The 16,099-nt window shown below is 41.2% G+C and overlaps 1 protein-coding gene across 14 annotated transcripts in view; it reads left to right on the top strand.

Annotated features, from left to right (window-relative positions):
• mast3a (microtubule associated serine/threonine kinase 3a) overlaps window positions 1-16,099 on the top strand; it is a 47,113-nt gene that overhangs the window by 17,106 nt on the left and 13,908 nt on the right. For all 14 annotated transcript variants that reach the window (XM_021322066.2, XM_036137862.1, XM_012873595.3 and 11 more), the window contains 5 exons: window positions 4,410-4,567; window positions 11,729-11,804; window positions 11,978-12,187; window positions 13,551-13,652; window positions 15,206-15,338. In XM_021322066.2, coding sequence (XP_021177741.2) covers window positions 4,410-4,567; window positions 11,729-11,804; window positions 11,978-12,187; window positions 13,551-13,652; window positions 15,206-15,338 — 679 coding nt within the window. The remainder of the gene's footprint in view (window positions 1-4,409; window positions 4,568-11,728; window positions 11,805-11,977; window positions 12,188-13,550; window positions 13,653-15,205; window positions 15,339-16,099) is intronic.

Raw genomic sequence — 16,099 nt, 5'->3', positions numbered from 1 at the left:
GCATTCAGATCTACTGTGGTGTGGAGTTCTGGAATCAGTGCATTTTAAAGGTACATAGCCATGTTATATGACTTGTTTTTATTTATACATCAGTTCCTCACTGGTTGCATACAAAGTTTTTATGAAAGATTATCACTTCCTGCTGGCGTATTAGTTATTTTGGTGTTTTATGCTTTGCTTTTGCTCAGTTTGTTAGTAAATAAAGCCTTTTGTGTTTATTTATAATTTTAATGGAAGTATGTAATACACATGTTTAGCAGGGGTTAAAACCAGGAAGTGCCTAATGGCTATGTGCATCTCCCAGCAAAATAATGCAGAATGGTCCAAGATCCAGTGAAAAAAAGCACAAAAATAAATCTGATTCCAAGAGGAAAACAACGGGAAAGTGGCTGGGAATACAGTAGGACCTTTGTATTCACTGAAGCGGACTCTAAACCTGCCGAGGCTCGGATGTGTCCGCAGAGTTGATTGATATGAGTAAATGTTCTGATGAGGTTCTTAAAGTTGCTGTAGATTGGTGTATTTAATTAATAAGGTTTGGTCTTTAATCACACCAAGATGCTGCTTTACTGCGAGACATTGCCAAGGGTCAGGCTTGGTCAGGCGTTATTTAATACTGTTTTGTTAATTAAGCAAACTGGCATTATGATAGTTCTGCGATACTGTTTATATTTATTAATCGTGCCCGAGAGCGAATAATTTTTTGACTCAAAAATGACTATCAAAACACTATCAAGATGGAGAGCCTTATTTTATCATGATCAAACTTTTTTTTTTTTTTTTTTTTTTTTAAGCATATTACATGGCTGTATACCTTTTTGTTTAAATGACCAAATGGTTCCAAACAAACTACAGTTTAAAGCCTGCAGTTTGTCCTCTTTCTTACCCTGGTTGTATCTGCACACCATTTAAGTTTTATTACTGGACTATTGTATTATTGTGTGAGTAAGCTCATCGTGAGCATTGTACAGTCAAGCGTCAAAGTCCTGGTATGTGTACACATACTTGGCAAATAAACCTGATTCTTATTTGCTTTACTTCTACAAGACCTGATGTGATTTTGTTTATATTATTGGTTTGAATAATGGCTAAAGAATAGTTTGTCTCAAAGCTTCTTCACAACCAATTAAAGCTAGCAGGAGATGAATGGGAGTCAGATATTCATCACAGGATATGACGCATCTATTCCAGAGACTTATTCCACTATCAGCAGCCATCCCAAATGTTTCTAAGGAAGCAGGAATGGCTCCCCAGATACCTTAGTTAAATTGACCTTTTGCCAAAGCTAAAATAAACATTGCTTTAGTGTATGTTGGTGTTTTTTCCCCAAAATTAACAAATATCAAATCTCAAGTTAACAAATCTTTAGTTGAAACAATAATTCAATAATTAAGGTGATTTCCACAAGCGGCCTTTGCCTTTTCCATGTTGACCAATGGGGAAACTCCAGAGCTAATCTGTAAAATAACTAGGCTTGCTGAAATGCCCGGTTTCTTTTTCCTGGATGACCTCATAAACAACTTGGGACCGTTGCACATTTCTTCTACTCAGCTTTTCCTTCTATTGGGAAGTCTAAAGGAAGGAGAACTGTGCCAGCCAGCTACACCCATTAGTCATGGTGTTGATGGTTTCTGTGACAATTTTCTTTTAAATTATACCTCGGAAGCTTCTGCAGAAACACCAGTCAGTTATAAGAAAACAATGGCCGTGTCCTGTGTCACTGCTTTAATTTTGTATGGCCAAGCGCATAGCTTAGTAATGGTGAGGTCAGTCCTCCTCACACAATGCCTCTTTCTGGCTCCCAGTCAGAGAGCTCTTTATGCAGCTCTTGTTCGCTGTTGACACGTCTTTAGTTTCCGCCCAGGTCCAGTGTTTTCTCCCTCGTCTTTCTTCTGCTCATTTCCTGTCTCATCTTTTTTCTCTTTATTTTTCTCCACTTTTGTTGCACCTTCTTTCCCATTAGGTGGCGAACCTTTCCACCTTTCTTCTCACTCCTCTTCCGCTGCCGGAACGTGAGACGAGGGTTCTCATGTATTCCTGACTGCGTATCACCCATTTTAGCTGGGAGGGAGAAACATAGGGATATGCGACTCTGCCTGTGTTGGGGCATGCTGCAGCAGGACAGAATCTGTCTCGCAGGGTGGCAGAGCAGGAAATTTAGCTGTCACTTTCTACTTAATTTTTAACTTTTAACTTCTAGACACTGTTTAAGCTGTAGTTGGTAATCCTGTTCAGAAACACTTTTTGTTAAACTGGGTAAAACAATCCATCCTGAAAGTAGTCAATGCATTATATATTCAACCTCTGTGAGAGCTGCAGTCCTATAAAAACTGACCAATCCCTGCCGTTCGGTCCAAAGGGCAGGGTTTTGGTCCTGCTCTCACTCTCCTATGTCCCTAAAGTTCCAGGTGTATCACCTCACCTACTGGATGTCCCACATGCCAATCATTCTCACGTGATCACGTAATACCAGAGTGCATCCATGTGCCTTGTTAGTTTCCACTTGCTGGCTGTGCATGCGCACTTCTACTGTTTATGTATCCTGTTAGCTTAGCGATTAGCTTTGGTGTTAGCCGTTCATTGTAGCTCCACTGCTCTCACAGTATACTTTGAACATGGCTGAGAGTCACAAGAAGCGAACAGCGTACAAGTTTGAGTAGAAGAGGAAGGCCTCAGTAGGAAGAAATAAGACGAGAGTGAATATGGGAAATCTTTTTTTTTTTTTTCACGTGATCCCCCTGAGGAGCAGAAGAGCTAGTAAGACGGTCTTGCACATACGCAGTTATTTAGAATGTGACTTGGGGAAACTTCCGGAAAAAATTGCTGACTCTACCTTTTTAAGAGAGAGGTCTTATTCAGTGCAGTTCAATGATTATTATAGGCCTGAATCGTGTAGTTCCTGCACAATCTTGAAAATTCTGGAAAGTATACAGTTTTTTTTTTTTTTAGTTTTTTTTTTAATCAATATTCATGTCTGGCAAGAAAACTGAGTCAATAAAATATTGGATTTTCTATTCTTAATAAGGTTTCCAAATTTTTTCAGCTTCCTACCTTAAATGTTTGTCCCCATGACTGTTAGGACAATTTTTTTTTTTTTTCCATAAAGATTATTTGGTTTGATTTTCTAAAGAGACTATAGAGACCCCACAGTTGAGAACTGATGACCCTGAGATGATTCCACCTTTAACTTTGGTAACCACTGATCTGAAAGATTTAAAAAAAAAAGTTTCTAAGGCCCCGTAAACAGGAAAACGGGTTTAGCTGTATCCGACACTAACTTCTTGGATGGATAGGGGGTCCCATCCAAAGGAAATGGCCATGAAACTTGTAGAGTGGGAAAGTTTGAAGCCACCTCTCACGGCGGCTCCATCTGGACATCCCTATCTGCATGACTAGCTACAAACATGTTGTGTTTACACATCCAAGCCAAGGTAGAGCTCACCTCTCCCTTAACAGGTATGCGCTAACACAAACAACGATATATGCCAGTCACTGGCCTGGCATAGGTATTACAACGCTTATTATGGCTTCTCTGCAGTTAAATTTCTAACTGCAGTTAGAAGTGGCTTCTCTGCAGTTAAATCTTAATGCTCAAACTCTTCTTTGCAGATACAGTATCTGGCTCCGTTTGATTGTAGCCTAAGAATTTTTCTTACATGGATTTATGTAATTTGACCAAAAATGTAAGTTTTGATGTAGAAAATCAAAATAAAATGATGCACATATGTTGAATGATTTGGCTTTAGGGTTACTGAGTGAGAACCAACAGATAAAATATATAATGTATATTTTGGTAGTTATTTTTTTTTTAATAGAGAGCTGTTTTGTTCAAATGTAATATTGTATATTAAATAAAAATTAATGTTTACCATATTTTGTCACTTATTAAAATATTTTAAGATTTATTTATTTTATTTTTATTTGTCATTTTTTGTGGCACAAAATGAAAGTAGGCTGAGAGGAAAGGGGGCTGAGAGAGGGGAAAGACGATTGTTTGCCTGGCTCACAGGAGAAATGTTGTGGTCACATGCATGGAGGTGTGAATTGGGGTGAAACTTGGCAGGAATCAAAGCTATTGCTGTGTTGTAAGTTTTTAAAAGTTGACACCTTAGGCCGCCTCTGTTTACATAAAGTAAGAAAAAACAACCTTTAAACAGTTTAAATATATCCATCTATTTTCTTACACGCTTATCCCTTTTGGGGTTGTGAGGGGTGCTGGTGCCTATCTCCTGCAGTCAATGGGCAAGAGGCGGGGTACACCCTGGACAGGTCACCAGTCTATCGCAGATATATATACATATAAAATTAGTTTTTTCAATATGTAATTTGAACACATTTACATTTTCTTCTTTCCTAAAGGAACTGAACTGTCTGCAACTTTGTAAACATTTTTTTCCCATTCATCTTAGTCCTCATCTTCTCACGAGCAACTGCACCAGCTGCCCTCTCAGCCCACTCAAGATGATCTTCACCTCCTATTCAAACATTTGCGGAGCTCAGAGAGCGTGGTGGATGACGAAGGAGCCCACCCAGTGCACCATGTCCGGGTCCGCTCACGCAGTCTCAGGTACTGAGTTTAACTGGAATAGCATTATTTTGCTGCTTTGTGCCAATATAATAGTTTGAATAGGAAAAGCCCATGCATTCCCTCCAAATTTGTAGATAGAGGTTGTTGTCTTTTTTTGGGGAGCGGGGGGGTGGATTGCAAGAATAAAGTCATAAGAATAAAGTTGTAAAGTTACAAAAAAATAAGAAGTTTTACAGAAAAGTGCAGGACATACTAAATCTTTTTAGCATATCAGCATCAAATCAAAATCAAATCAAATCTTGCGAGTGTCTTTGGCATTTTAAGAGTCTCTGCCTCAACCCGACAAAACACCTTTAGGATGAATTAATGCTAAGAATGTGAGCCAGGCCACCTTGTCCAACCTTAGTGTGTGACCTCACAAATGCACGCCTGGAAAATTGTCCAAAAAAAAACACTTTTATAAATTGTGGAAAGCCTTTCAGAAGAGTTAACATTCCCAGAGCTTAAAAGTGCTGGTAGACATGTTACACCCTATGGCCATGGAATGTGAAGTCAGTGAGTGGATGGGACTGACTTGCAGACGAGCAAATTCTTTTACCAATATAGTTTTTGCTCCTGACACTGATCTGTATTGTTTTATGGTTATCTAAACATGACAAGCCCTGCAGTAGGGGAACTACACAAATTATTTATGGCTTTCCATATGTGTTTATTAAAGAGGACATTGTCTCCCCACATTGAAATCATTCAGTTGTGGTCTATATAAAGTGGAACTGCAACGCTTTGGTCTGAAATCCTCATTACTGTTGCCCCACATTCCCCCTTTTTTTCCCTGTTCTGAGGTCTGCCTGGGAGCAAACCATTTTGCTGCTGTCTTGTTAAATATAAAGGAGGCACTTTACACCTGTTAAAATGAATATTGGCCGCTTCTGTCCTTTTCCCATGACCCGTCTCACCCTGGTTCAAGATTTGGTAGTAAAGGAGAAACTATTATCAGAGGCAAACACTTAAAATATGCATATTTATTTCATTTGGAATTCCAAAGAGACAAAGAATAAACTTACAAGCTTAGTTTCAGTATGTTAACGACATCCTTCTCCCCAGCCATTGTAAGCTCTTTGTCTGCCCTCATTTTCACAAACCCATCTTTTAACAGACTGACCAGCCCCTCCCAATTAGTTTGGGGGTTGTGGGCACAGACACCAAGACTCCAGGTTCTGTCTGCTCCCAAAACAAGGAGACTATTCTCTCGAGAGTTCTAATGAAGTAAGGCTGCTTTAACACCCAGATGTCCTATCAGAGGGTCAACCCAATTGACCTCAAGAACCATAAAATAGCTTTCAGACCTTAAAACAAACACCCTGTGAGCTGTGTGTTTTCTTTCCCTCAGAGGGGAGACACAGTTTAGAGATCAGAAGTACCTCTTATTTTCTATAAAAATGCCTGATTAATATAACAACTAATATCTTTCCATAACACACCCACCCGCCTCCAGGTACCAGAGCGTTCCACACCACCCCATTCTGCCATTTTTGTAGTTTGACAGGGTAGGGCTGGGCAATATGACCTGAAATCGATATCGTGATATATTGAGCAGGTCACTATAACAGTAATTGGGCAATAATACTACACACCCACGCCCTAAACACTGCACTCGCTTCTATCTATTGAGCTCGGCAGCTTTAACTACGTTTGTGCTGTTGTCAGTAGTAATGGTGACGAGGACCTCCTTCCTAATGTCCCATGTCGACAGTATCATACTTAGACCTGGTCTCGAGCACTATGGTGCTCAGTTTCCATTCGTCATTGATGTATTGTACAGTCAGACTACTAATGAACGGCTCCACCGTGTGACTGAACCAGAGATCAGATGTGGCTGCAATGTACTTGACGGCTGCTCCTCTATAACATTTGAAATTTCCTGCATTTTCCCAACCTCGCCATCTCTTTCGCTTCTTGTTTCAGACTGGATGGGGGTTGAGTCACGTCATTACAGACTGTACACGTAGCGCAGAGTCTTAAAGGGACAGGAGCATAGCCTACCTATAGAAAGGACTTTCATTTCTTTAAATACCGAAAATGCTGACATGGAGAGAATGACTTTGGTTATTGTTGTAAATTTCTGTCAGTAATTTTTCAGTTTATCGCCCAGGCCTACACAGGGCATTTTCAAATATTGACTTGTAGTCCAGCATACTTAAGCTTAAACTACAAAATTGCTCTGAGAAATAAAAATGGTTGAATCGTGAAATTGGTAAGCAGGAAGACCAGAACCTTGTTTCAGCAGCTCTGCAGCAAGTACTGTGAAAAGAATGTAATGAGTAGAGAGAAATGATCGGCCTGAAAAATATGATCCAAAAAGAATACAAAGCTCATGAACAGACTACATTTACATTTTACACAACTGTAGTTGATTGCTAAAAAAAAGTGGTTTTTGCATGATGAAAAGCCAGTAACTGTTTTACTGTTTGTACTGTTTAGATAGCATTTAGCCACACATGTATCATAAGAGAATTGCTGTAAATCTATAGATGCAACAAAAATGTGTATTTTCAATCACAGTTAAAACCTGAGCATTCACAATTATGTTTGGACAACATTGGAGTTGACCACTGATTAGTAGCCCCTTATAACTAGTTATTTGTAAGTTAAAAATTAAAAAAATGTCTAACTGGCATCTTCAGAGGTATGCTTGAGCTGAGGCCTACTCCCATTCTGCATGTTGGTCAAATCCTCAGATGGTGTAAGCCACCACTCTTTACAACTGAGATTACATGGCATTGTTGGACCGTGTCATATTTTAGAACTGTAGCCCTGCATCCAGGCTATGAGGGATTACCATCTGCTTGGACAGGCTTTAATGTTGTAAACAAATCTTTGCCACCCAATCCTAGAAGGCCTCCTTTCTTTGCCTGCTTATCCAAGCAAAGGGAAAGAAAGTCTGTTTATTTATTTTCTGACTGAATAAATCTTGGTACCACAGCAACCAAGAAACAACTATAGCTCCTCAACAACTAGACTCCAAGATGCAGATCTGGAAACAGAAATATGCCCATAAAATATGGATGAATTTCTACTGTTGCTTTCTAGTCTTGTTGACAACTGCAGACGAACCACCGCCTCCCTCCTAAATCGCAGCAATCTAAACACCGTCGCTCTGAGTTGTTCTTCTCAAACTTTCTCATCTTCCTGAAGAGGGAAATGTGGTCCTTAGAGCAGAGCCTGGTGAAATAAGTATTTTCTGTCTCTGGAAAAGCTTGTGGGCTAGATTGGGGATTATATAAAAGAGCATTAACATATCATTGAGTAGTGCAGAGACAATCCCTCTAAATAGACCTAGTGGTTAGGAGCTATGAATTTGCCAAAGACTTTTATGAAGGGCGGCAGAGAGTAGTTTTTCCTGTGACACATCCTTCCCTGTGCCACACACACACACACACACACACAGCACATGACGAAGGTTCTCCATACGTCTTTTGCACTTAGAAACATGCATGAGGAAAATAACTGCAGTAGTGATTTACCTTTTATTGAGCCTGGCATTTTGCAGTAAACTCCCTACACGTTGTGCGTACAGCAACACATAACAGGCAAAATGTCTCTTCTCTGAAATGTAAAGAGCATTCCTACCCCCAAGCAGCTCAGTTCCCTGGAGGTTAGCACTTGATGTCGGCCAAAGATGAAAACAGGTTGCTATAGCAACCCTTGTCGAACAAACACTCAGTGCATGCCACAAACTAATAATCTGGAGTAAGTAATGAACAGTAAAAGAAGAACCCAGGCAGGCTCACAGTCCAGCAGCAGAGGTTTGCAGACGTGGTTTAGACGTGAATGCTGTTGATTACAGAAGTAGTCAGAATGATTCCAGACTCACTAGGCCATGAACCATACCGTTGGTATCAGCCAGTTCTCTGTTGGTCTGCGCTGATCACACCTTTTTCCCTTTTCATTAAATCCATAAAATGACCTACATATGAATCAATTCCATAATTTTCTATACCATGCAGTGTCGCTGGTGCCCATCTCCAGCTGTCATTGAGCTATCAAAGGTCTATCACAGGGCCACAGACACGACAAACAACCATGTACGCCCACACTCACACCTAACAGTCATCTTTTTTGGGCTGTGGGAGGAAGCTGGAGTACCTGGAGAGAACCCACACCAGAAGGTTCTACCTAGTGGTTAGGAGGAACCCAGGACCTTGTTGCTGCAAGGCAGCAGTGCTACCGACTGCACCACTGTGCAGCGCTGCATGAATTAACCAGTGGAATGTAGTGTAACACACTTTTTAAGTTTAGTGAAAACTGGAAAAGATTTGGCAGGTCAGACTTGAAAAAAGTAGAAGGCAATATTGACTGGTGCATTTCTAAAAAGGACACATCCAGGCTCAAATGTTTACATTCATTCACATAAATCTTATAAGTGGCACTGAAGTTACAATACAATCAACTCAGAACAACAACTACGTTAAGTCCAAGGAACTCCAAGGAAGATCAAAGAATTGTAGTTTTTCTCAAGTGTTGTAGAAACATTTCTTAACAAATACAGATTCCAGTCTAATTGATGTTTTGGAGGAGCAGTCGTCACCTGCAGAGGAAACTGGATGTTCAAGGACCAGTCGAGATCTAGAGACTTTGATCTAGAAACTTTGATCTACAAACTGTTGGAAAAAACCTGTGAGTATTCACAGTGAAGCCAGGTTACATGGCTGTGATGGTTCTGATCCAGACAGAATCACGTGCTTCAATAATTGACACCTTCAAGCTTAACTGAAGTGATCCGCTGCTCACATGGTCAAGCCAAGTACCTTCTGGAAAAAAGTTTTTTTGATCAAATGTAACAAAGATCAAGATACTTGGGGGGGGGGGGGGGGGGGGGGGTTGTTATGCGAGGCTTTCTAAGAATCTAAGAACAGGGTACCAACTAGTCAGTGGCTCTGGTGCATTGCACAGAGGGACTAGACCAAAGGCAACTCAGGACTAGATCCAGATTTTTAGCTTCACCTCAAATCAGCGGCTAGATGGTTGAATCTTGGACTCAACAGGGCTTCCAGTAGGACATTACCGGCCAACTTGCATAAAAAGGGTTTTTGTTTGGACAGACCAGGCCAACATTAAGCTACTGGAAGGGTCTTTCCCAAAACATTGACCTCAGAAATTCCAAAAAAAGGTAAAAAACAAAGCAACTGGACTTGTTTTCCGTAGTTGAAGACGTTTCGCTTCCTCTCCCGGAAGCTTTCTCAATTCAAAAAGTCTGGAGTAATGATGAGTAACAAGCTTTATACCATACCAAACAAAGGCCTGTAATGGCTTAGATAACATGCAAATTCAACCGAAACAGGACCACCCCTTAGTAATGGGCGGTCGTAAAAACCATTAAGCCAGCGGAATGGACCGAAACTGGTCCACTCCTCTGTTCGGTCCATTCTGCTGGCTTAATGGTTTTAACGACCGCCCATTACTAAGGGGTGGTCCTGTTTCGGTTGAATTTGCATGTTATCTAAGCCATTACAGGCCTTTTTTTGGTAATGGTATAAAGCTTGTTACTCATCATTACTCCAGACTTTTTGAATGCGGTACCGCGCGCGAGCTATTTTTAGAAACACAACGTCACGATGACGTCACATCACGTGGTACGCAGTAGGGCATGCTTGCATAGTCCGCCGCTGTGTCGCTGTAAAAGAGACGTGCGTTACCCTTGGTTTTACTCGGTAAACAAATGCTTTTTCCAAATCTAAGACCATGGTTTTTAAACATTGTTGCTATGGAACGTGCAACAGCGACTCGAGGTACGCTGATCGGCCGCATATGAAGGATGTTTTCTTCAAGACTGCCAAGGAGAAATGTGTGCGCTTGGAACACCGGGGCGGTCGGCCTACACAACAGTTCAACCCGGAAAAAGTTACCAAATTCACGTACATATGTAGCAAGCATTTTGTCGGAGGAAAGGGCACAACCGAAGAACATCCTGACCCAATTCCAGCAACATCAAGTCAAGGTAAGAGTATTTTGGTGGCCGACATGTTAATAAAGTAGCGCCTGCTACCATGATCGCATATAGGCTATCATGGTAGCAGGCGCTAACATGATAGCCTGCTACCAGGCTTACTCAAAAACATTTCAAATGAGACAAACATTAAACATATACCCATTCCTGGACGGTGATTGCAAACAACAACAAAAAAAACGGCCGACGCTGCCTTGATCGCCGCGCAGGAAAAAAAAAAACAAAGCTTACCGTTCATCAACTCAGCCAGTTTTCCAGTCTTTTTTTAAGCCCTCGAACCTCAAGCCATCGTTTGAGCTGAAGGTTGGTGTGTTCTTCGACAGTGCGACCAGTAATCCATGTGCCTGGGACACCGTCTTGGGAAAGTTTAACGGCTGTAAAGTCGGCCATATCTGTTATCCGTGCGTTCTCTCCTGTATGCCCTACCTAAGCGGCAAAAGGGGCGTTGCTCTTGAGACGGTGACGTCACGTGCGCGGTACCGCATTGAGAAAGCTTCCGGGAGAGGAAGCGAAACGTCTTCAACTACGGAAAACAAGTCCAGTTGCTTTGTTTTTTACCTTTTTTTGGAATGACCATGACCTGGATGACTGAGAATCTTCACCAGCATAGACCTCAGAAATATGTGGCCTACTCTGTAGACCTGGGATGGTGGTAGGAAACCAGTCATTTCAGATAAACTGTAGAAATTCTGCCAAGAAATACGATCAAATATCTAATCGCATTTAGAGCTGAAGCTGGTTGGTGGCTGCAAAAAACACAAAGTATGGTTCAGGTGAAACTTGATAAAGGACATTTACCCAGATGTTGATGAGAGGTGTATGTGTTCATATGAGCATGTAGGGAAAACTTTGACCATATGTGGATTAGAGACATTTGAACAAATGTTTTCAAGCTTTTTTAAATTTGATGAATGTTTTATGTGTGATTCAGTCCAGGAAGAGTTTAAATGAATAAAAGAGCAAAATGAATCAGTGATGAGTAAACGTAAACTGCTGTATGTGTGTGTGCATCAGTGACGTGTAACACTATACATGTGCATAATCATTTAATGATTCACATCTGTCTCCCATCTGGTCTGCTCCTCGTTTGCCCTGCAGGTTTTGGCTATTAAAATTCAGCCTCAGAGATACGTTCACTAAAAGTGTGATATTTGTCTGTTTCCATTGTTCTCCCTTGTCTGGTTCTCATCTAGCCCTGGACGGACCTGTGGAACATTTGACAATGAAATTGTCATGATGAATCATGTCTACAAAGAGCGCTTTCCTAAGGTGAAGTCACCGTTTCACCTCAAACTGTCAATTTCTGCTGCCGTTCTGTTGGAGCGCATCAAGCTCATGTGTTAAAGATGTGTAATTGGGCTCAGAATTATTCTCCATTCACTTTCTGTGTTTTATTAAAATGTGGACGTATTCTAACTAAGTCTGTCATTTTGGTTTGCTAGGCAACGGCTCAGATGGAGGGTCAGCTGGTCAACATCATTTCAGAGTATTGCCCAGACACTGCGCTGCCCCTGGCTGATGGCGTGCTGGGATTCATTCAGCACCAGCTGGTGGAGCTCGCCAGAGACTGTCTGGACAAGTCCCAGGATGGCCTGGTCACCTCCAGGTACTTTGTGGAGCTGCAGGAAAAGCTGGAGAAACTGCTCCATGAGGTGGGTCTTCCTCCCAGAAACTGGGCTGCAGCTGGAAGCCAAACTTGCACCCAGTTATGCTTGATCGTGGCTGCTTATCTAGTTGTTGAAGCCCTGTTAGATCCTGTCAGGCAGTAGATTGTTAGCAGCTTAGCTTGTATTTGCTTATGCAAACAGGACATGTCTTCGGTAAACCAGAGTTTAGGCTCTGCTGGTGACTCATTCCAACCAGCAGCACTGCTAGCTTTGGGATGGCGACGTAAGCTAAAGAGGGGCTCATTTCAGCGATCCTGTTAGGTTAAAAAGGGAACATCTGTGCCAAAGAGGAAAGACGACAGCAATGAGCTTAAAGAAGCATTATTGGCTGTCTGTTTATACACAGAACTGCCTAACAATTATACAGCAAGAAAAGTTCTCAGGTGGAAAACATTCGGACCTTCGACTCCACAGGTGTGCCATTGTGTTTAATGTTAAAGCTCATAATGACACAATTAGATGAAACTAAATGCCTTTTTTTAGGAAATGTTGCTAAAAAAGACTAGTTTTAGTTTCCAAAGCATAAACGCTTTGTGAGTTCATGTTTTTAGGCAATACAGCGCCACAGTGTTTGGCTGTAAAGCATGGCTGTATGTCTGGAGAAAAGCAGAAAGCACACACCAGCTAACAATTAAGCCCAACTGCTGATGAGTTGGGCTTAATTCACAACCACAATTTATCAACTCTGGTAGCCGTCTGTCTGTCTGTCTGGTTAAAACTAGACCATGTTCCTGGACAATAGTCACAGCAGCAGAAGTAAAGCAGAAAGGCCGAATAAGACGAGTTCAGATCTCAGGTAGATGGAGATGACATGGGGTCCTAAAAGCAACGCTGTAAAGAAGACTCGGCCGAAGCTCTCCAGATTAGTGGGAGAGGCTGATGCGACCCGCAGATGACTGGGTTGTTGTCACTCATTCCTTCTGCATTTTGTTTAGTTTTCAAGAGAAATCCTTACAGCATGATGAAGTCATTTGAGCTGCACCTGATGATGTTGTCTTTACTACATTTTAAGACATACTATTCAGGGATACAAACTAGAATTTAACAGTTTTTTTTGTTTTTCAACTCACTTAAAACAGTTCACTTGGAGCTAATTTGTTGCTGATTAATGTAGTGGGGTTCTAATCTGAATACTACCAGCGTTCCTGCTCTACCTCTGCTGTAGTCCCTGAAGGTCCAAGGCTCTTTTCTTTTTTTTTTAATTGGAAAATAAGTGTTTTTAAATGTCTGGAAGCTCGACTGAAGAGCTGACTGCCCTCTGAGATCAGCCGTTCCATCCTGCAGCTTGCCTCTTTGGATTAAGTCCCAGTAGTAATCCATCCAACCCATTTTGTCCTGTCCTCATCAGGCTTATGAGCGTTCAGAGAGCGAGGAGGTGACCATCATCACCAAGTTGGTAAAGAAGATTCTCATCATCATCTCCAGGCCTGCCCGACTGCTGGAGTGTTTGGTAAGACCCACTGGCAGCCTGAGCACTAATCCCACTTACAACCTTAAATGTTGCGCTAACAGGCTTTGAGCCCTACAGATATTTCTTGCATGTTTAGCAGTGAGTCATATATCCTAATGACATGCTGTTTCTGTTCTAATAAGCAGTAGGAGGCTTTCTTTACTGCACAGCCTGGTTTTACGTTTGGCCAGTTTGAGGACTGTAGCTAATGCTTCAGCCTCTGTGGTCCCTATAATCAACCACAGGCTTCCTATACGCTGTCTGGAAAAGGCCTCAGTCTGAATCTGGAAAGAAAAATAAATAGTTTATCCCCTTTTCCATTGCCTAGATGTAGTTTCCTTCAGTCCTTTATTCCTTCCTTCCTGGTTTCCTAGTGTGCTCCCTCCTCCCTGCCTGCTTGTTACACTTCCTGTATTTCCAGCCTGCCCACTGTGGAAATAGAAATCTCTAAATTGAGTGTTGATGAGGCGACAGCTGCTGAAACCATTTGTTAAGCAGACTCCAGTCTTTCTAGATAAGCTTCACTGTCATCAGTTCTTAAAACAGCTTTTTAAATTGCACTATAGATATTATCAAGGGTGGTTTATCTCCCAAATCTGCTTTTACAATTTGCAATACAATGAAAACATTTCCAATACTGAATCATCTTTATTCCATTTCTTTGATACACACCTTCAATTTGCAACACATGCCTTTTCCTTTGAGTCCCCGTTGCTACACCGTGTTTTACACTGACATAAAGCTCAAAACAGTCAGTTCTTCATGAAAGGAGCAATGCACTGTCTGCAGCTGCCAGGCTTCCTGGTCCTTGTCTCTCCTTAAGGCAAGGCACGGCAAATTTATTTATATAGCACATTTCAGTACAAAGACAATGCAAAGTGCTTTACATGACTAAAACATAGGAGAATAAAACGGAATAAAAGCAACTAGGAATAAAATGTAGAAACAAAATAAAACGGGAAAATAGAAATTAAAAGCAAATATTAATAACAGTTGGACTACAAAGTTTAACTAGAACAGTCAAAGGCAATGTTAAACAAATGGAGAGGCATAAATGCTGCCTCTCCATGCTTGGTTCTGGGTATGCAGAGTAGGCTGGAGCCAGAAGACCTTAGTGGTCTGGAGGGTTGTTATGCTGATAAGAAGTCTGTGATGTATTTAGGTGCTAAGCCATTCAGGGATTTATAGACTAACAGGAGTAGTCTATAAAGTCTATTCTCTGAGATACAGGGAGCCAGTGTAAGGACTTTAGAACTGGGGTGATGTGCTCTACTTTCTTAGTCTTAGTGAGGACGCGGGCAGCAGCATTCTGGATCAGCTGCAGCTTTCTGATCCACTTTTTAGGCAGACCTGTGAAAACACCGTTACAGTAATCAATTTGACTAAAAATAAACGCATGGATTAGTTTTTTCTAGATCCTAATGAGACATTAGCCCTTTAATCCTTAGGGGTCGTATTGTTGTTTTTTTTCACAGACTGCTGTCATTCTAACAGGTTAATAAAGCTGCTGATGTTGCATATCCCGTATCCGGATGTTGTTTTTTTCTCTCCAGGAGTTTGACCCAGAGGAGTTTTATCAGCGTTTGGAGGCTGCAGAGGGCCACGCCAAAGTAGGCCAGGGCATTAAAACCGACATTCCCAGATACATCATCAGCCAACTTGGCCTCACCAGAGACCCATTGGAAGGTGCAGCAGAAACCTTTAATAACTGTGTGTGCATAGTATTGGAGATATTATGGTTTCCATTGCTTTAATCAACATCCTGATTTAACGTCCAGAAAAAAAAAACGCTGTAAGGTGAAAGGTCATGAAATTCAAGAGGTGACTGATTGATGTCAGAAATCCCCGCAGCATATTTATCACATTCTTATCTAGAAGAAAGAAATGAAGCGTAGAAAAATAATTATTTATTCAGTTATCTAGTAAAAGGAATCAGAATTTCTAAAAAATACAGCCTTGGATTTTCATTGATTATTTGGTTAAAATATGCTCCTCTATTTTTAATTTTCCACCTCCAACTTATTGATCATTTCAGTTTTTGAGAAGCCACAAATCGATGCAGACTCATTCAAAAATCAAACAAGGCCAGTTTCACTGTTTGCTTGGCTTCTACATCCTTTTAGATCCTGGCTTTAAACTGTTTCTGGTTTAGATGCAGAACGAAACCAAAACAGTCCTAACCAAATCTACAAACTGTGCTTCCCCCCCCCCCCCCCCCCCACACTTTTTAAGGGTTATAGCTCTTCAGATGGAGCTGATTTAAGTTGATACTGATGCCCAGACAAATCTAACAGCCCTTTACCACTTTGCCAGATGGCATGACAACTTTAGGATGAATGTGTTTAAGGATCTTTTAAACATACAGATAATAAAACCCAACCTGGTGAATGTTTTGGTCTGGTTTTATATAAAACCTGCTGAAAAAGTCTAGAAAGAGAGACGTTGTT

Source organism: Fundulus heteroclitus, chromosome 6, assembly GCF_011125445.2.
Source record: "Fundulus heteroclitus isolate FHET01 chromosome 6, MU-UCD_Fhet_4.1, whole genome shotgun sequence".
NCBI classification, from domain to species: domain Eukaryota; kingdom Metazoa; phylum Chordata; class Actinopteri; order Cyprinodontiformes; family Fundulidae; genus Fundulus; species Fundulus heteroclitus.
The sequence above is the reverse complement of the archived record's forward strand: the minus strand, read 5'-3'. Positions and strand labels throughout refer to the sequence as shown.